This window comes from Mastigoproctus giganteus, chromosome 10, assembly GCF_048544385.1.
Source record: "Mastigoproctus giganteus isolate SK-2022 chromosome 10, ASM4854438v1, whole genome shotgun sequence".
In the NCBI taxonomy this organism is placed as follows: Eukaryota; Metazoa; Arthropoda; class Arachnida; order Uropygi; family Thelyphonidae; genus Mastigoproctus; species Mastigoproctus giganteus.
The window spans coordinates 218,157,441-218,176,723 of record NC_143584.1 but is presented as its reverse complement, the minus strand read 5'-3'; the positions used below and the strand labels follow the sequence as shown (position 1 = coordinate 218,176,723).

At 37.5% G+C, this 19,283-nt stretch overlaps 1 protein-coding gene across 1 annotated transcript; it reads right to left on the bottom strand.

Annotated features, from left to right (window-relative positions):
• Positions 1 to 250: 250 nt before the first annotated feature.
• On the bottom strand, positions 251 to 17,320 carry LOC150079932 (uncharacterized). The gene is made up of 5 exons (XM_090383280.1): positions 17,173 to 17,320; positions 12,795 to 12,932; positions 5,668 to 5,933; positions 4,012 to 4,386; positions 251 to 339 (listed from the first exon to the last, which is right to left on the bottom strand). Exons 1-5 carry the CDS (start codon positions 17,318 to 17,320, stop codon positions 328 to 330), a joined length of 939 nt encoding a protein of 312 aa, XP_090239406.1. The 3' UTR covers positions 251 to 327.
• Between the last annotated feature and the right edge of the window lie 1,963 nt (positions 17,321 to 19,283).

The window sequence follows — 19,283 nt, the reverse complement described above, 5'->3', positions numbered from 1 at the left end:
CTGTATACACTTTTTTTATTTTTTTATTTCAGTTCTTTGCATTCACAATTCATAACCTTAACCAGACATGAGAACAACATAGGAATAAACAGGCATGTGAGTCACAACAAAGTCTTGATTTTTCAAGTGATTGCGCCAGTCCTCGGAGGCAAAAACAACCTTTTAGTCCCTTCCATCAGAGGTTTGAAGACTCCTGGTATAACAAGAAAGAATGATTTTATATCTGCACACATTAGTGTTTTTTTTTTTTCATTGTTTACCACCAGAAGTCCAAAATTAAATAGATATTTACAAAATCAAAGAAAGCATTTCATACTTTTCTTTAAATCATTTGGCTGCCTGTAAAAAAATGAAAACATATAAATAAAAATTCCAATAATAGTAAAGGTAATTATAAACAGAACAACTAATTAAAACGAAAAATATTCAATCAAAATAAATGCATATAAAGTAAAGTTAGCATCATAGTCCATTGTTATTTTTCTCCTGCTTATTTGTGTAATTGAATCATTTGATTCATTTTGAAATGAATCAAATTGAAAATCATATTCATTTGAAACGAATCAAATGATTCATTTCAAATGAATCATTGAAACATTTTTGGATTTGGATGTTTGTTGAAGAGGACAGCAGCAATTGCAAATCCTCTGGACAGTAGGTAATACAGTAGAAGCCCTCATAGCTGATGTGATTCAGAATTGGTAGTTGGCCAGTTAATTAAAAAAAAAAAAAAAAAAATGTTAAAGTAGGGAAACAAAAAAAGTATATAATGTGATCAGAGTGTGTTCTGAGGTCAGGAATAAGTATATACGTATTTATGTTCATTTACATAAAATCAGTCATTTTTATCTGTTTAGACGATGAAACGTGACATTTTCCAGCACAGTCCCTCCATTTTTTTTTTTATAAACATCACATCATTGACTGGCGCCTCCGTAGCCAGGTGGGAAGGAGCAGCAGTGTGTAGCACACGCTTCTTGATTAGACCGGGGTTCGAGCCCGTCACCACCAAATACGGAGGATGTGGAAAGGTCAGGGAATGACCACCGCATATCCCGGAGCAATATGGCCTTAGTTGCTAATGCTCCTAAAAACCAAATAACAAACAAACAAACATCATTGACTGTTGTTCAACATAATGCATCCAGGATGTTTCTGACTGCTTGTTCATTGTTTTTTGGTTTTTAGGAGCATTAGCAACTAAGGCCACATTGCTCCGAGGGTATGCGGTGGTCATTCCCTGCCCTTTCCGCATCCTCCATATTTGGTGGTCATGGGCTCAAACCCTGGTCTAATCAAGAAGCGTGTGTGCTACGAACTGCTGCTCCTGCCCACCTGGCTATGGAGACGCTGTTTCTGACTGCAGATAGCTTTTGACTATGGATTTGGTTAAATCTCTTCTTAATATTTAAATCCTCAATTTGCTTGAAATCAGTTATTAACTATCTTCTTCTTGTCATTATCTTCTTGTAATTCAGGATTTTCATTAGTATTATCAACCTCAGGACAAAGTTTTCTACAAGATTTAGTAAATTTTAATCTTGGAATTTTGTTCCCATGCTAGTGTTATATTGTAAACATGTCTTTCATGTTGATAACTTTTAACAATTTTATAAGATCTATACTCATGTCTTCTATATTTTTTATAAAACTGAAGAATAAAAAACATTCACCTATATAATCTCTTTAGACATTTCTAGAATCTCTTGATCCACTGGCTGGATCAAAGGCATTACATTCAGTGGTTATTAAAACATGGCCTTTATGACCACTTCTTTTAAGTTCCTCAAAACTGGAATGTAAAGGAAGGTTATCCTGAAAGAGACGAGCAATCTCAGGTAAGTTTATTTTCTTTAATTTCTTCACAGAAGGTATTCATGAAAAAATCAACATCCATGATGATTTTTGTGAGTAATAGTACATTGGTAAAGATGAACAATTTATATTTTTAAAAGCTCTAGAATTAGTTCATTTACCAAAAAGTGGTGCAGCATGGTGTACCACTGTTGCAGCATGAGCCTTAGGCTTCCTTGCACCATATGGCCATTACTAATACTAATAAGAACAAAAAAAAAGAGCAATTTGTGAGTTCCAGTTGCACTGCTGCAGGACAGTGATCACAATTCTCTATTTGGATTTTTTGTATCCTGGTACTACAATGCTCTGCTTTTATTTATTATTTTTCTGGCATTGTTTTTGTAGGTATCATCTTATAATTCAGACCTTATAGTTTGTCTATTGTAGAGTTGTTCTGCAGTTAATTTTTCTCTGTTGATAAATAACTTTAAATCTATAAAAATTTTTGACCAGTGGGCTGATCAGCAGATAATCTCTCCCCACTAATACTTAATATATGAATACCATGACATTTTTTGTAACATCCAAGCCATCTGTCACTTGATATAAAACTTACTGCACCATGAATTGCTAAAGCAACTAAGGCTATGAGAGATATCAGTATATTGTGTCTATAAACTGAGTGTATTATATGACCAATTTGTCTGTTTGCTGGACAAAAAAACCAAAGGAAAAAACTACTTACTGCTCTGTTTTCTTATGTAATAAATAGGTAGTTTCAGATGTTTTACTTTTCTACCCATTCACTCCTTTTATTTTTGAAAATAAATTGATATTAAAGGACAGATAAATGTCCCTAAATTAGGAATAAAAATATTGTATTTCACACTGAGTGGCCACTTTCTTAGGTACATCCATCCTTTTTAAGAAAGAGAGCACTCCTTCAGTAAAAGCATCATGTTTATGCAATGCAATATAAAGCAGGTGAGCAGATACTACATAGGGATGTGATGTGCTTAATTTAGTGTTCAAATGAATGCACCAGTATAAGTATTTGGGAAACAATCCTGTGGGGGGAGGGTTCACACTTGACTGTCTCAGGTGTACTGAGATTGGTCCATAACCAAATAACATCTTACCAACACCAATCCTGTAGCCAGAAACAGCTCATTAATGCAAGAGGTCAACAGAGGCTGACAAGACTTGTGCAGAGTAACAAAAAGGCTACGTTCACGTCAAATAGCAACACAGTACAAAGGTGGTAACCAAAGAGGCATTTCAGAATGCACAACTCATTGTACCTTGTCAAAGTATAGGGGGATTGCAGCCAACAACTGAAACAGGTTCTACTCCTATCAACAAAAAAGCAAAGTACAGTTACAATGTGCTCATCAGGAACACCAACACTGAACATCGGAGGACTGAAAACAATGTTGCCTGGTCTGACAAATCTCATTCCCTTTTACTGTTTCATGCTGATGTAAGGACCAGAATGTGGCAAAAACAGCACGAGTCCATGGGGCATCCTGGTGCCAACAACATAGGCTAGTGCAAAGCTATGAGGAATGTTTTTTGTAGTGCATGTGGGCACAACAAAAACATTCCTCATAACTTCATACCTTGATTTCTCATCCCTTGATTACCTGATTTCCAGCATCCAACATTTAGATGCCAAAGGTAATCTGGAAATTGTTTCTGACTAGTTTCATCCATTTGTAGATGCAGTGCATCCATCTGTGGATGGGTTTTTCCAACAAGGTAATGCCCCATGTCACAAGACCAGAACTGAACAGAACTGGTTCCAGGAACATGAGAGTTAATTCAGCCTACTGCAGTGGCCTTCCCAGTCACCAGATCTCAATACTATTGAGACCTATGAGTTGAGGTGGAATTAACTCTTCAAGTAGAGATCCACAACCATCCAATTTGTACCCAGTTGTGGGAAGCAATTCAGTCAACATAGACAAACATCCCTGTGGTGTGCTTTTCACACCTCACTGAGTCCATGGCATGATAAATCCAGATTATTCTGGGGCTAAAGATGGACCTACTCTTAGGTAGGTGTATCAAATAAAGTGGCCACTCAGTGTATATTTTTATAATTTTTGTTAAAAGAGACAAGTACTAATGCTAATCTAACATGATGCTGACTGCACAATTTAAACATTATTTGTATAGTTTAGTTTAAAGAAAAAAAACAAAAAAAAAACAAACCTTTCCATCCGAAGATGAGTTTTCTCCTTGTGGAAACACAGGATATGAGGTTTGTACAGATGTAGAATTTTCTTCTGATTCATTCTGCAAAGATGGAGTTGAACCTTGATTAGCTGCTGGCAAGTCATCAACACTTCTGTACGGTGGGGGCGGTCCATTTGTGGTTGAAGGAGTGTTTTCTGAATAAGGAGGTGGTTTGGGAAGGCATTCCACTCTCCGAACACCATCACTATTACTGTATGTCACAATGAAACCACCATGTGAAGAGAAAGCTGAAGGATATGATGCAAGTGGTAGTCTCTGGTAAGCATCAATAAGTCTGTCTTCATTTCTCAAGTGTGTAATTTCAGAATCATCAGTCCATGAAGGTGTATTCTGAAGGAATAACAAGATTAAAATAAATAATCATTTAATCCTATAATAAGATCCAGCACAAGACATAAAAAAGACACAAAAAGAGCATCAAAAATTTATAAAACTATTTCATGCAATTTATTAACTGTACAATTACTGCATAGTATAATAAAGATTTTATTTTTTATCAAGTAAAGGCATGATGAAGGAAGTATATCATAAGCCAGAAACTTTTCAAATGCCCCTCATAAAATATTTATAATATATGAGGGGCATTTGAAAGGGTAATTACCAGTATGGTAATTACCCTTTCTGGTAATTACTGGTAATTACCTACATTATAGTAGTGTAGCTAACATGCAATTAATTCTCTATTTGAGCAACTTTAAAAATTAAAAAAGTCGAACAAAGAGAGTAATTAGCATTAGCATTAGTAGAGGCATATGATGCAAGAAAGCAAGCTTATGCAGCATCAGCCAAAAAAAAAACCCACTTCCACTTCACCCCTCCGTTCGTTCGAAATACCTGTCCAGCTGAGCCTTAAATTTATTTAGGCTATCAACTTCTACGATAAGGGATGGAAGTCTGTTCCACCAACCAACCACCTACTGGCTAAAGGCAAATTTCTGCACATCTATCCTACATCTGTCTTTCCTTAATTTGAATTCGTGCCCTCTCAGGTGATTATTCTGAGCAAGAGGAAGAATCCCATCAGCACTGTAAGCCATATCCAAAAATTTCATTACTTCATACAGCATGTCCCCCCACCTTTTCTTACTACTGAATACTTTGATAGCTTTTGGCTACAAAGTGAATTAGACAATAAATTTGTTTATATCTAATAAACCAAGTTATTTTCTTTTTCTTACAGTGTTGTTTTTCCTTGGCAGCCATTTTAATTGAGAAACTACTGTTCCCACATGTGGAGATTCTTCCAAAGCTCCCACCTTCATCTCTGTTCAAAAGAGGGTAATTGGATAAATCAGTGGACTCTGCTTTCATATATTTCACTTCCTACCAAAACAATCTGTTTGTAATGTATATCATTTTCTACAGTTACTTCCATGTATGAATTACAATTGCTAATTCCACCACTTTTCTCTAAATCAGAGTATTCATCTAGCATCTAGTCACAATACAACTCCCAACTTATTGAAATAACTATTCTTCTTCTTTTTTATTCATTCACTCTAGAACAATCTTGTCATTCTTAAAAATTAAAGAAAAAAAAAAAAAAAAAATCAGATTGCTCATTTTTTCATTGCATAAACAAAAAAAAAAAAGGTTTTAGCTGTTACTTACTGTTCTTTGTCGTCTATTTTCCATATGAGACTGATACCAGGGCCATGGCCACAACCACCTTCTGTCTGTTGATCTTGGATGTCTGGTAGCATGAAGAGACATAACTGAGCGACGAAGATGTATGCGACATATAGCAACTACCATTATAGTGGTAATAAATATGAATGCAATAGCACAACTAACTATTGTGTATATAGTTGACTGAAGAAAGTTTATGTCACTGTAATGATGCCGTTGTAAAGGAGACACTGAAGATTCTGATCCCTCTAATAAAATTAAAGATAAAATAAAATTATTCTTTGGGTAAACTAAAAGTCTTATTTTACAATAAATAGAATGTAAGAAAAAAATAAATAAAAACTTTTAGCTTTTTATACCATTCACTATATACAAGAAATAAAACTACAATTCCGAAAGGACAAGACAGGATGAGAACAAAATCCATGTTCAGTGATGGATAAAAAAATTAATTAGCTTCATATTAAATATATAAATATTCAGTAATAACATAAAATGTTTAGTATTAGTATTAATGTTAGTAATGGCTGCATGGTGCAAGAAAGCCCATGGCTTATGCTGCACCAGCCAAAAAAATAAAAACCTGAATAAAACAATGATAAAAAAACCAACTAATTATTAATAAAAGAAAAGGAAATTAAACCTATCATCCTATGCGTTTCCCTCACCCAAAGGTATTATCCAGATGTCCTTTGAATTTCCCCAAACTGTCAGCCTCTACCACCCATGTAGGCAACTTATTCCAGTAATTTATAACTCGCTGGCTAAAATAAAACTTCTTACAGTCCAATCTAAACATTTGCCCCCGTAACTTGAATTTATGTCCCCTAGTTCTAGCATCATTTATAAACTTGAAAATTTCAACCTCATTCATTTTGCTGATACCTCATCAAATCTCCTCTAAGGTGTCTAGTTTCCAAACTCTGCAACCCACATTTTGAAGTCTTTCTTCATAAGGAAGTCCTTTGACGATCTCACCAGGCGAGTTACCTGTCTTTGCACCCTTTCAAGAAGCTCGGGCTTTATCAGGCTTATAAAAGTACTTGACAGAAATATATGGTAGTCACTTCTTTTATACATGTCAGTAAATAGTACTTTTTTTTTTTTTTTTTTTTTGGTAGTTGTTGGTGCATCGGCTTCTGTGGCCATAATGCACCTCCCAAGGTTTTTGCAGTACTTCGATCCAAGCCCAAGGCGGGATTCGAACCCGCGACCTTTGGGTTGCCAGGCAGGAACTTTACCCACCCGGCTAGCCCGGTCGGGAATAAATAGTACTGAATATGCACTCAGTGAATGCTGAATTGTGACCACCTACCAAATACGGCCACCATTTGCACGGATAACAGCCATTATTCACCTGAGCATTAATTCCTTTAGATTTAGCCCCAGAGGCTCAACATCTTGTGAGCATGGGCTTGGCACACCCAGGGTCCTGAGCTGAATATCATCATTCTTCACTTTCTTGGTGGTGATTTCCTTCTACTTCTCTCTCTCTCTCTCTCAGGGTAACTCAGAAAAATTTTTTTGGCTGGTGCAGCATAAGTCTCAGGCTTCCTTGCACCATATGGCTAATAATAATAATAATAATGAGTTCTGGGGAATTATCTGGAGCAGTGAAGTAAGACATAACAGCAGAGCACCCTGAATACAAGTAGAATGGAAGAAAACCAAGGATATACAAGAAATGAGAGAGTGGGAGATTCGAGAAGAAGTAAAACAGTTGATCAGGAACACCCACAACTAGCGAACCCCAGGAACTGATAACATCCACAACTACCGGTACAAGAAGCTCACCTACACACACACACACCTAGCAGAGCAGTTCACTTGAATGATAAGGCACCGGAGACAATCCTGAAGTTTCTCACTGAAGGAATCACATATCTGAAGCCTAAAGATGAAGATACAAGGAACCTGGCGAAATACAGGCCCATCACCTGCATCCCAACAATGTACAAGATCCTGACCAGCTGCATAATCAAGAAGATATCAAACCACTTAGAGAGTCAGAATACAATGGCCGAACAGCAGAAAGGATGTTGTTGTTGTTGTTATTTGGTTTTTAGGAGCATTAGCAACTAAGGCCATATTGCTCTGGGGATATGCAGTGGTCATTCCCTGACCTAGCAGAAAGGATGCAAGTGGAGGAGCAAAGGATGCAAGGAGCAATTAACCATAGATGCTGCAGTTATGGAGCAAGCCTACAAGAAGCACCGCAACCTATACACTGCCTACATCAATTACCGCAAGGCCTTCGACTCCGTACCTCATAGCTGGCTAATAGAGACCCTGAAGATCTACAAGGTCAATCCAATAGTGACAAACTTCCTAGGAGCAACAATGGCAAAATGGAGTACTGTCATTAAGGTTGAGAACATCACAACCAGACCAATCCCCATTAGAAGAGGAGTCTTTCAGGGAGATGCTCTGAGCCCACTGCGGTTCTGTCTAGCACTCAACCCGCTATCCACCATGCTTAACGGCAGCAAGTATGGATATAACTTCAAAGAAGGAAGAAAGAACCTGTACACCCTCACCCACGTGACAACGTACACAGATCACATCAAGCTCTACGTGGCAACCGAGAAGCAACTCCAGCAACTACTCCGGATCACTGAAGAATTCAGCAAGGACATTAGGATGTTATTTGATCTAGACAAATACAAGACCCACACACTGCACCAGGGAAAATTAGTTGGCTGAAACTACTAGCTGCTGACTGGTAAAGAGATTGAAGCTATGACAGAAGGAGAGACTGACAAAGTTAGAGCACAAGGAAATCAATAAGTGCCTGACCGAAAAATATCATCAGAGACTCAGAAGCCCGCTGAAAGCAAAATTGAACAGAGGGAACACAGTTAAAGCCATAAACACCTATGCAGCTCCAGTATACACCTTTGGGGTCATAAATTGGACTAACACCGAGCTAGAAGATATCATGCGAAAGACAAGGGCAATGATGACCAAGAGCCGCCAACACTACCTGAAGTCAGCAGTGGAGAGACTAACAATAGCTTGGAAAGAGTGAGGAAGGGGCCTGATAGAGCAACAGAAAACAGCAATAGTTAACCTGAAGGATTACTTTGAGAACAACACGGCACCACTCCACCAGGCCATAAGGAAGATAGATAAGTGGCATACCCGACTCGACCTAAGCGAAGAACTCCCCTCCCACCCAGACGACACAAGAAACAAGGTTAGAAAGATGGGCAAAGAAGATACTCCATGGCAGACACTACAATGACTTCCATCAAGATCACATCGATAACATTGCTTCCAATGTATGGTTCACAAGTGGAACACTCTTCCCTGAGACTGAAGGATTCATGCTGGCCATCCAAGACCAGGTAATCAACACCAGAAACTATAGAAATACATTGCAAAGGAGCCTGGAATGTCAGATGACACATGTCGACGATGCCACTTGGCCTCAGAAAAGATCCAACACATCACCGCGGGGTGCAAGGTGATTACCCAGACTGAGTACACTCATAGACATGACCAGGTAGCCAGGATAATACATCAGAAGCTAGCAAGGAAATACCAGTTGATCAAAGGAAGTGTACCGTACTACAAGTATGAACCCCAGGCAGTACTAGAGACCCCAACCCACAAGCTGTACTGGGACCGCACCATAATAATAACTGATAAGACTGCCCCCGCACAACAGACCAGACATAACCCTTGTGGACAAGATGGAAAAGGCTACCTACCTGATTGACATAGCGGTGCCCAACACTAGCAATATGTCCAGAAAACCCATGAGGAAAAAATTAGGAAGTACATGAACCTGAGATATGAGGTCAAGGAGATGTGGTATATGCAAGAAGTATTGACCATCCCTATCATTATGTCAACCACCGGTACAGTGCCAAAGACTCTACATAGCAGCCTAGCAGCAATAGGTCTCCCAGAGAACACCTACAAGGAACTCCAGAAAGCTGCAATCCTGAACACCTGTAGGATAGTCAGACTCAACCAACAGAAACACCAGGCACGAGGTGGAACCCCCAATCGGAGAAATAATATAAGAACAATAATAATAATAAATAAAGTCCAAAGATGTCCATAGGGATCTGTAACCATGCTGCCTGCAAGGTTTTACTCAGTGCAGGAATAGATGACAGTTGCATGTCCATATGGCTCACTTCCCATTCCAAAACATTCCACAGGTGTTCAATTAGATTGAGGTTAGGTGAATTTGGGGGGCCAATCAAGATGGGTGATATCTTCAATGTGTTCCTGGAACCACTCACGCACAATGCAGGCCCAATGACACGGCACATTATCATCTTGGAAGATCCCGTTTCTGTCTGGGAAAAATGCAACATAGTGGGCACCATGCACAATGGGTCCTGGACTCATGTTGCTTCTGCCATATATAAAGGCATCTGTTGGCATGTTGCATCAGGTATTTGGACTCATCCAACCAGTACACTTGTTTCTAGTCTTCCAATGTCCAACCAGCATGTTGTTGACACCAAGCATTTGCCCCTGATGATGAGCTGTAGTGAGGAGAGGATCTCTTTTGGGTCATATGCTGTAAAACCCCATACGTATGACTGTGTGGTGCACTATCATTTGGGATACTGTTCTTGCATTCTCCATATCATACTGCAATGTCAACTGTTACACAGTGACCTGCTGATCATCCTGTACAAGATCAGCTCATTCTATGGGCTGAATGTTCATTGGGTGCTTCCAATATGGAGGCACCCAATGCACAAGCTCCCACAATCATGTCCTTTTGAAACTCCATGATATCTTTATTATGTCCCATAACTGCTACTTTATCATTTCTCTAGAGTACAGAGCTGTTCAGCTTTTTATACTGCAAGCATGCAGCATAGTTCATTATGGATAGAGTGGTCACAATTCAGTGATCACTAAGCATAGGTAAATCAAAAAAGAACTGTTAATGTAAAATTTAATATCTCATGAAATAAAACACAATCCTTGCTAAAAAAAATGTTAAAAACATATCACATTGTAATTCTTGGTATTATATATCATGTTGAAATTTTTGCTGATAAAAAGAAAACAAAAATAATTATCATATATACTGGAAATTTGTTTTACCACAATTAAATGGCACTAAAGAGGATTATTTCTTTAATAATTAGTTTAGGAATTTCACTTCTTAATGCACTAGGTAAAATATATGCGAATATCTTAGAGAAGAGTGTTAGAAGTGTTGTTGATTATGAAAACAACCCAAATGTTCTTCCTCAAGAAGAAGTCAGGTTTTCGGTTAAAGAAATGTTTAATAAAGATGGAAGAACAGTCAAGTTTTTGGGTAAATAAGGGATGCTAGGAAAAAAATAGCTGCACCGAATTTACAAATTTCAGAAAAATTATGGGAACATAAGAACCTGTATTCATGATATTCTGATCATGAAAAAAAAAAAATGATACTAGAAATCTGTTCTTCCAAAAAAGAAAAAAAAAGAAAAAGAAAAATGGAACCAAGACAATCTTTTAAGGAGAGTAAAATTTTTGTACAAAAATGGCAAATCAATAGTGATGACTGAAGGAAGCAGTAGAAAATGAGTTTGAAGGCTGAAGCTTATCGCCATTTTTTTTATTATTTTCATGTACCATTTAATCAAGAATAAAATTTACTTACAAAGTTTAGTGTGGGATATATAAAAATTGGATCGTTACTGTATGCTGATGTTATTATGCTTGTTAAAGCAATATCTTGCAAGCTCTTCAAATAAACAGTGAATAAATTAGTTAAAGCTTGTAGACAATTTGATAGGAAAATTAATTATACAAAAACAGAAGCCATAAAAGCTGGGAGAGAAAATTAGACTGTGGACTAAGTATCCTAAAATTTGGAACAAGTTAATAATTTTGTATATATGGAACAGTGTATAATGAAGATAAAAGATTAGACATGGAAATAGAAAACAAAATACCAAAAGTAGGAAGTCTTGAAAGCCAGTTAAAGAAATTCATTTTAAGCTAATAGGTGCTACTTTTCTTGTTTCCTGACAGTGAAAGGTGAAGAACAAGCTTGCTGAACAAGGATTACCTGGGTATTTTCTATTGTATGAAATCCCAGGGGTTAATGATATTCTTAACTCCTGTCAATATATTTTACTATCTGGAAATCTTGGACTGTTTTAACCAAAAGAAGACCAGGAGGGTTCTTTGGTTCTTTAAAAGGGTTGTCTTGGAAACCACAACCAGCAATTCCAAATTTCCAGGGAGCTACTTCAATATCCAAAATTCGAGCCGAAGAATGGCTCTAAGGTTATATTGTGTCTGGCCTGTTTAGCCGTTGGAGGGGGATCATACACCGTATTGAGTCAAGTGACCATGTTTCCAAGCATCCTGTATCGACTTCTGTAATGTGATCTTTTACTATTGACCAAATAGTAGATCCAAAAGCCAGGAGAGATCAAACATATACAAGAAAATATTTCAAGACTAGTTTTATATTCTGATATACATTGATTTCAAAACTTCAGCATGTCTTCAAAAGTTTTACTCTCGTGTTAGCAAAATTATTCTTAAAAATACATTTCGAGTCGAAAATGATACCCAAAAATTTAACCATGGACAACACAGGAAATGGCTGCTCCCTCAGAAATTCAGAACATGAATGGAACCAGAGTAGTTGACAACCTGAGAATCAGATTGATCTGAAGCCCAAAACAACAAAGATAAATCAATAAATCAGAAACACAGTTCTGCACAGATGTGTTACAAATCAGAAAATCCAATTCCTAATTTAAAGAAAGCTGTACAATTAAAATCATCAGAATATATGAAATAAAATTTGGGTTTCTCACAAAGAAAGGAGTTAAAAGAAGAGAAAATAAAAATGCTGAAAGAATACCAACAGATGAACAAAATGATTCTCAGAACTGTTATTTGAAAATAACAAACAAAAAAAAAAAACTGCACTGACAAAATGCTTTTTAAAGTTAATAAGATGAAACCAAAAATACCCAAGAAAGACTGCAATATAGGGATTTAGGAAGGGGGAGGATAAAAATCTATGTGAAAAAACAGTAGTTCAATGTTAATATGTATAAGCATACAATATATGCAAATAAAGACAATACTTAATGTGTTTAAAAATTTAAAGAGAAATTCACCTTTTAGCAAATATTTTGTGCAGCATGATACCAAATGCATTACAGGACAATCTTTATCAATTTTACGGTCACAGCACATATGCCTAGGGATACAGCGACCATCATCACAAATTATCTTTCCTTCACAAGGCTTTTCCCCTAGATGAATATTAAAAAGGCAAAAATATAAAGAATAATTTCAAATAAATAACATATACAGATAATTTTTTTAGAAAATAAAATATTTTATAAAATAAAGGATATTGCTTATGTGTGTCAGTGTGAGTGTAAGAGAGAGAGAGAGAGAGAGAATAAATCAGTATATTTTGCATAACCTTTTAATTCTGCTATTATGATAATGAATTGCAACTTTGATTAATAGATTAATTCATATGTTCATTGTTCAATTTTTCAATCTTCCTTTAGTTTATATCAAAACAGAATTAATCTACACTGCCCTACCATTAATATCTGGACACCCCTCCATGGATGGGGAAACAGATCCTATGCATGCAACACATCACAGAACCTGCTATAAATATGCACACTGGGCTTCCAACAGACAATTTCAAAAGTGGGCATGCAAGATGACACATTCAACAGAATTAAGACTTCCAACGTGGAATGATAGTAGGATGCCACATAAGGAAGCATTCTGTATGAGACATCACAGTCATTCTGGGGATCCCTAGGTCAACGGTTAGTGACGTCATATGCAAATGGAAAAGGAATGGGACTGAATCTGCCAAAAAAAAAAACAGCCTGGTAAACCCTGAAAACTAACATAACGGGAGAAGAGAATTCTGCAAAGAACTGTGCATGCAAATCATAATTTGCCATTGTCTCAAGTCACACAAACCCTCTGTGAGAGTATTGGGACTAATGTCAGCACTAGTACAATACAAAGGACACTCCATGATATCGATTACAATGGTTGTGCAGCTATTCATAAGCCACTGATCACCTCAACAAATGCTAGACGCCGATTAACATGGTGTAAGGTTAGTTAGTTAGTTATTTGGTTTTTAGGAGCATTAGCAACTAAGGCCATGTTGCTCCGGGATATGCGGTGGTCATTCCCTGACCTTTCCACATCCTCTGTATTTGGTGGTGACGGGCTCAAACCCCGGTCTAATCAAGAAGCGTGTGCTACGCACTGCTGCTCCTTCCCACCTGGCTACGGAGGTGCCTATGGTGTAAGGAGCGTGAATCCTGTACTGTACTGTACAGCAGTGGAAAACAGTCCTATGGACAGATAAATCGACATTTGCACTCTACCAATATGATGGCCATTCCTAAGTGTAGCGAATGCCAGTGGAACAGTTCCTTCCTGATTGTATCCTCCCAACAATGAAGATTGGTGGAGGCAGTGTCATGGTATGGGGCTTTCATGGTTTGGCTTGGGACCATTAATCATTATTGACAAAACCATGAATGCTGTGCAATACCAGGACAACCTGGACAATTATGCACTTCCAACATTATGGCTATACTTCGGGGAAGGCCCATACCTGTATCAGCAAGAAAACGTGCCATGCCATGCGCTTCGGTAGTAACAGAGTTGTTTGAGGACATGGGTGTGGAAAAGTTGGATTGGCCAGCCCAGAGTTCTGATCTGAACCCTATCGAGCATCTTTGGGATGTATCTGATCATCAGGTATGTGCACGTTGAGGTCGCCCAAAGAACAAGGCCAAACTGGTGGCTGTGTTAAAGGCAGAGTGGAGGAACATATTACCTGACATTTATATAAAGCTGGTTGAAAGCATGCTGCGAAGATTGAAGGCTGTCATAAAAGCAAAAGATTTCAACACAAAATATTAAATGACACAATAAAAGCTCCTTTTTTGTCTAAAGGTAGGTGTCCAGATATTAATGGTAGGGAATTGTATATTATCAAGCCAATTTATGAAACCAATGCAATAAGAGCACTAGAATTATTATTCATCACAGTTCATAAGCTGCGGTGAATAAACAAGCAAACGTATAAAAAAAATCTTAAAAACCACATTAGATAATGATGCCTAAAATACAAGGTGTGGCTGTTAAATAAAGAGACTGCATGTGCAACCATTACACACCAAGTGCTACCTGTGAAACAAAGACACATCAGTTGACCTTCAACCTTTCCCTCAGAAAATTTAGGCACGAGAAAAGTGTGTACCAGGATGGTGCCAAACATTTTGAATGAAGTTCAAAGAATGAGAAAACTCGAAAAATCTGAAGACCCAGACTTTGAGTACTGTAATTACATGCAACGAAAGTTGGCTTTTCCAGCACAACCCAGAAACTAAAGGACAGTCAGTGCAACGGAAGACAAAACAATCCCCCAGACCAAAAAAAGCGAGAATGCCAAAATTAAAAATGAAAACCATGCTTCTTGTTTTCTTTGGTATTAAAGGAATTATTAGGTTGAATATATTCCACCAAATCAAACTGTCAATCAAGCATACTACATTGAAGTTCTGACAAGGCTGCATGAAAAATTTGAAGGAAGAGACTCGAATTGTGGAAGGATGGTTGGATGCTCCATCAAGACAATGGCTAATAGCACACAACATACTCTCTTATTGCCAGTTTCTGGCCAGAAACAAATCCGTGTGTGTGCGCGTGCAAGCCCACGACAATCATTTTGATTTTGAAGGAGGTAACTTATTAAGTATGAAATATTTCATTATATTTATTTTCAACAATCTCATTATTTAACAGCCATATCTTGTAGTCTGATTTACACAGACATATTTTCTTAATAATGTTACTGAAGGTCTTTCTTTACACACATAACAACACCAAAGCAAGATGGCTTAAATTTTATTTTTCTGAACTTGGATTCTTGGTAAATATGCATGTAACTAATAACACATTTAGAATGGTATTAAGCACCTCTTATTATCCTATATATACTGTGGTCTACTGACGGACGTTAAATGTGCTGGTCATGAAATTTTGTGCTCCTCAAAATCTTTAAAATAAAGTGGTTTTAGTTTAATTAACTGCATAAGAAGTTACAGGAGGGATAGGTGATCAAATGGTGAGTTTTATGTTATGTTTTGGCAGCAGAGGATTCTTTGGTCTTTAAGGTATAAGTATTTTTTATTGGTAATAAATTTTCTTATGGCTAGACCAGTAATGGCTGCCACAGTGTTTTAAATACATAGACAGTTTGTTCAGGAGAAAATTCAAGGTTAAGACTTTTTCAGTTTAGCCGAGTTGTGTAATAAGTTACTGTGTCTTTTGAATAGCAACGCTCATAGATAATAACAAGTGGCTTTAGAATACATAATTATTAGTTACAGAAAACAAAGATAGGTGTATACATGCAATTTTTAGGATTTTAAAGATCACTGTTATTCTGAAGAGGACAGTATATTGGCTTCTCCCTCTTCATTCAAACTACTACTGTTGTACCACCTGGTTCTTAAAGGGGAATAAAAGAGTAAACAAAATCAACTATAAGTGAGATCCTTAAGCACATTAAATTTATAAAGTAGGAAAGGAATCTTATATCAGCACACTACTAGTTTGATAGAAATTTGTCACTATCAGCTGTACTGTATGTTTTTTTGAATGTAGTTTCAAAACTTATTTTCGTATGCCAGCTTAACTGCTTTAATGCTTAGCCCACCGACATATTTCCATGAGTGTAAAAAATACTCTACAATTAACACCTTTTCACAGATATTCACTGTGCTTTTGTGCCCTTTAGCACAGCACATAGAACTGAGATATACGGTGCTACACCACAAATAAGCAGCACTTCTCTAAATGGAAAAAATATGCGGCGACAATGAACGCCAGTTTAATGACTGAATAACGTGCCTTCACACGCCTCACTGTATCTGTTAAGTTTAAACTCTGTTGAAGAAGAGACACGATTGTCTCGAAAGCTCCAAAGTATTCATAATTAAAGATATTTACTGGATTTACACTTATCTTATTTCATAGTACTTGCTAATGAGAATTTTTTCATTCCAGGTCCACGAAAAGCCAAGGTTTAAAGAGAATGACACTACAGGATTAGCTATTACCCAGTTCTTAACTGAATCCCATGGATACCACTAAAATGGGCTGGAAGTCAGATTAATCTGACATTTCAGTTCAAAGCTAAAACATTCCTATTGACTTATGCAGAACTTCTCATGTTTTCAAGGAGTGGAGAAAATATTAATTAACTAATAATGTAAATTGGTCAAAAGTATTCCTAGGAGGATCACAGCTGTCACTAGAGCAAAATGCATGTCCATGTGTTAACTTTCTGAATAAACAGACAATTTTACTGAAAAATATTTGGTGTTCAGGTACTTTTGAGAGTACAGAACATACAGACACATCATAATATTAACTCACAAGGTTAACTGCAACTTCAAGTTTTCAACAGTAAATGACACAATATTAACTAACCACAAATTGCAGGTGATTCATCATCATTCCCAGGGCAGTCTGGAAACCCATCACATTGATACCGACGTGGAATGCACAAAATTTTCCCACAAGGAATAAAAGATTCATGGCATTTCTTCTTTTCTAAAAAAAATAAACAAATTGTCATTCCAAGAAGACCTTGGAATATACAGATGTAACACAGTCTTTCCTATAAAATCTTGTGAAAATTATAAATAGTCAAAAATTTGAAGACATGTTTTGTGCATCATTCCTTATGTTTAAATAAAATAGCAAATATATACAGTTAATAAGATTCAAGATCAACCACCTTAGCAAACAATATGATCATTCTCCGTTAAGGATTATTGTACTGTCAACCTTACGATACTATCATAATCACATGTGCCGATGATGTCCACAATATTCTTTTCCTAACATACTGGTATAGAGAGCAATGGTCCTCGAGGTTGTCACAGACATTCTCTCAGATATGCCAGACAAGCTGTACTTGCTACCTGGGAGTCTAAAATGCTGATGGAACTGGTACTCGGGTGACGCTCAAGTCAAGTGGACCCAATTTCAGAGAAGTCTGGATGGTCTGTGACAGCCAAATCCTCTCCTTGCACCTTCACTCCGGTGAGACTGTTAGTAATCCTGGGTACAAATTGCAGGTGATTCATCATCACCAGGTGTCACCCCCCATGTGCAAGCACACTGTGTGTAACCACCCAGGTGTGAGCCAATGTAAGCAGGGGTCCAGGTGCAGTGCCCACACCACATGAAGGAGTGCTGCCCCTCTGTGTTGCCAGGCAATACTAGGTAGTAGATGACTCTCATCAACCGATGCAATACCTCCATTTTGCTTATTGGAGACTTGAAGTGGTGAAACCCATGTTTAGTCTTTAGAGCTAAGTTCCGGTCAACCCTTCTCCATCTCTTCCATCATGCAGTATGATTGATGTCTTTTGAGGTTATGATGAACACCATGGCAAGATCCAAACTTCCTTACATTTCGAGGGTACAGCTCTAAAATGGTGTTTGCAGGCTGGCCACTAGTTAGTACAATGGACCAAACCTATTGGTAAATCTCTAGGAGGCTTCTGGATCAGCTAGTGTATAATCTTGCTACCTCTACTCCCTGACATAACAAGTTCATTGTTATGTCAGGGAGCTGGATATATTCTTGCCATGTGTACGCCATATTCAAAAATTTCATTAGTGCATACAGCATGTCCCCCTCGACCTTTTCTTACTATTGAATACACTATGAATTGTCAAACTAATAGAGCAAACTTATCTGTGAAGAGATCTAAACCTCCCAAACACTTCCTCGTTCATTTCACAAATATAGGTGGTCGTGGTCTCGGTTCTAATCTCAATGATGTCCATTTCAACTTACAGTCTACCAAAACCCATGTACTTTTTCTGACAGAATCTTCGTTATCTGTTGATTCAACCACTGCTCATCTCAATTGCCCAAATTATTCGCTGTATGATTCCTTTCGCCTCGAAGGTGGTACTTGTGCATATGTCTGTTCAGATATTCCCTGTCAGAGACTTGGTAATTTGGAATCTTCTCTTTTCGATCTTCTCTGGCTTAAAATCTCTCTACCACGTTCTGTCAAATTCATCTGTTGTCTCTACCGTTCTCCCACTTGGAACTCCTTGACTTCCTCTTGCAAGTTGCAAGAGGAAGTCAAGGAGTACAATGTTGGACTCCAGTCCAACTTTCCTAACAGTGAGGTAATTTTCCTTGGTGATTTCAATGTTCACAACTCCTGCTGGCTTCCATTTTCTAGTCACACAGACCCAGCTGGTCGGGATGCTGAGGTTTTTGCAATTACTAATGACCTCACACAGATTGTTCATTTACCTACCAGAATACTGGACAATCCTAACCATACAGCCAAAACGCTTGATCTTTTTCTCACAAACAACCCTTCTAAGTACACGGTCGAAGTGAATGGTCCTTTAGGCACCTCAGATCACAACCTGGTGAATGTCTCTTCTCCAATGGAGCCTGTATCTCATGGCTATTCCCAACCTCGTCTTGTTTGGCATTACAAGAATGCAAAATGGGATGACCTGGGAGATTTCTTCTTTTCCTTGGTCCGATTACTGTTTCAAAA

Bases quoted from the DNA above. Each gene is read 5' to 3' on its own strand.
- LOC150079932 (XM_090383280.1), bottom strand. From the start codon at position 17,320: ATGACAATTTGTTTATTTTTTTTAGAAAAGAAGAAATGCCATGAATCT. The intron at 12,933-17,172 runs GTTAGTTAATAT...ATATTCATCTAG, and splicing joins TGAATCACCTGCAATTTGTG to GGGAAAAGCCTTGTGAAGGA. The intron at 5,934-12,794 runs GTGAATTTCTCT...TAATTTTATTAG, and splicing joins CACAAAATATTTGCTAAAAG to AGGGATCAGAATCTTCAGTG.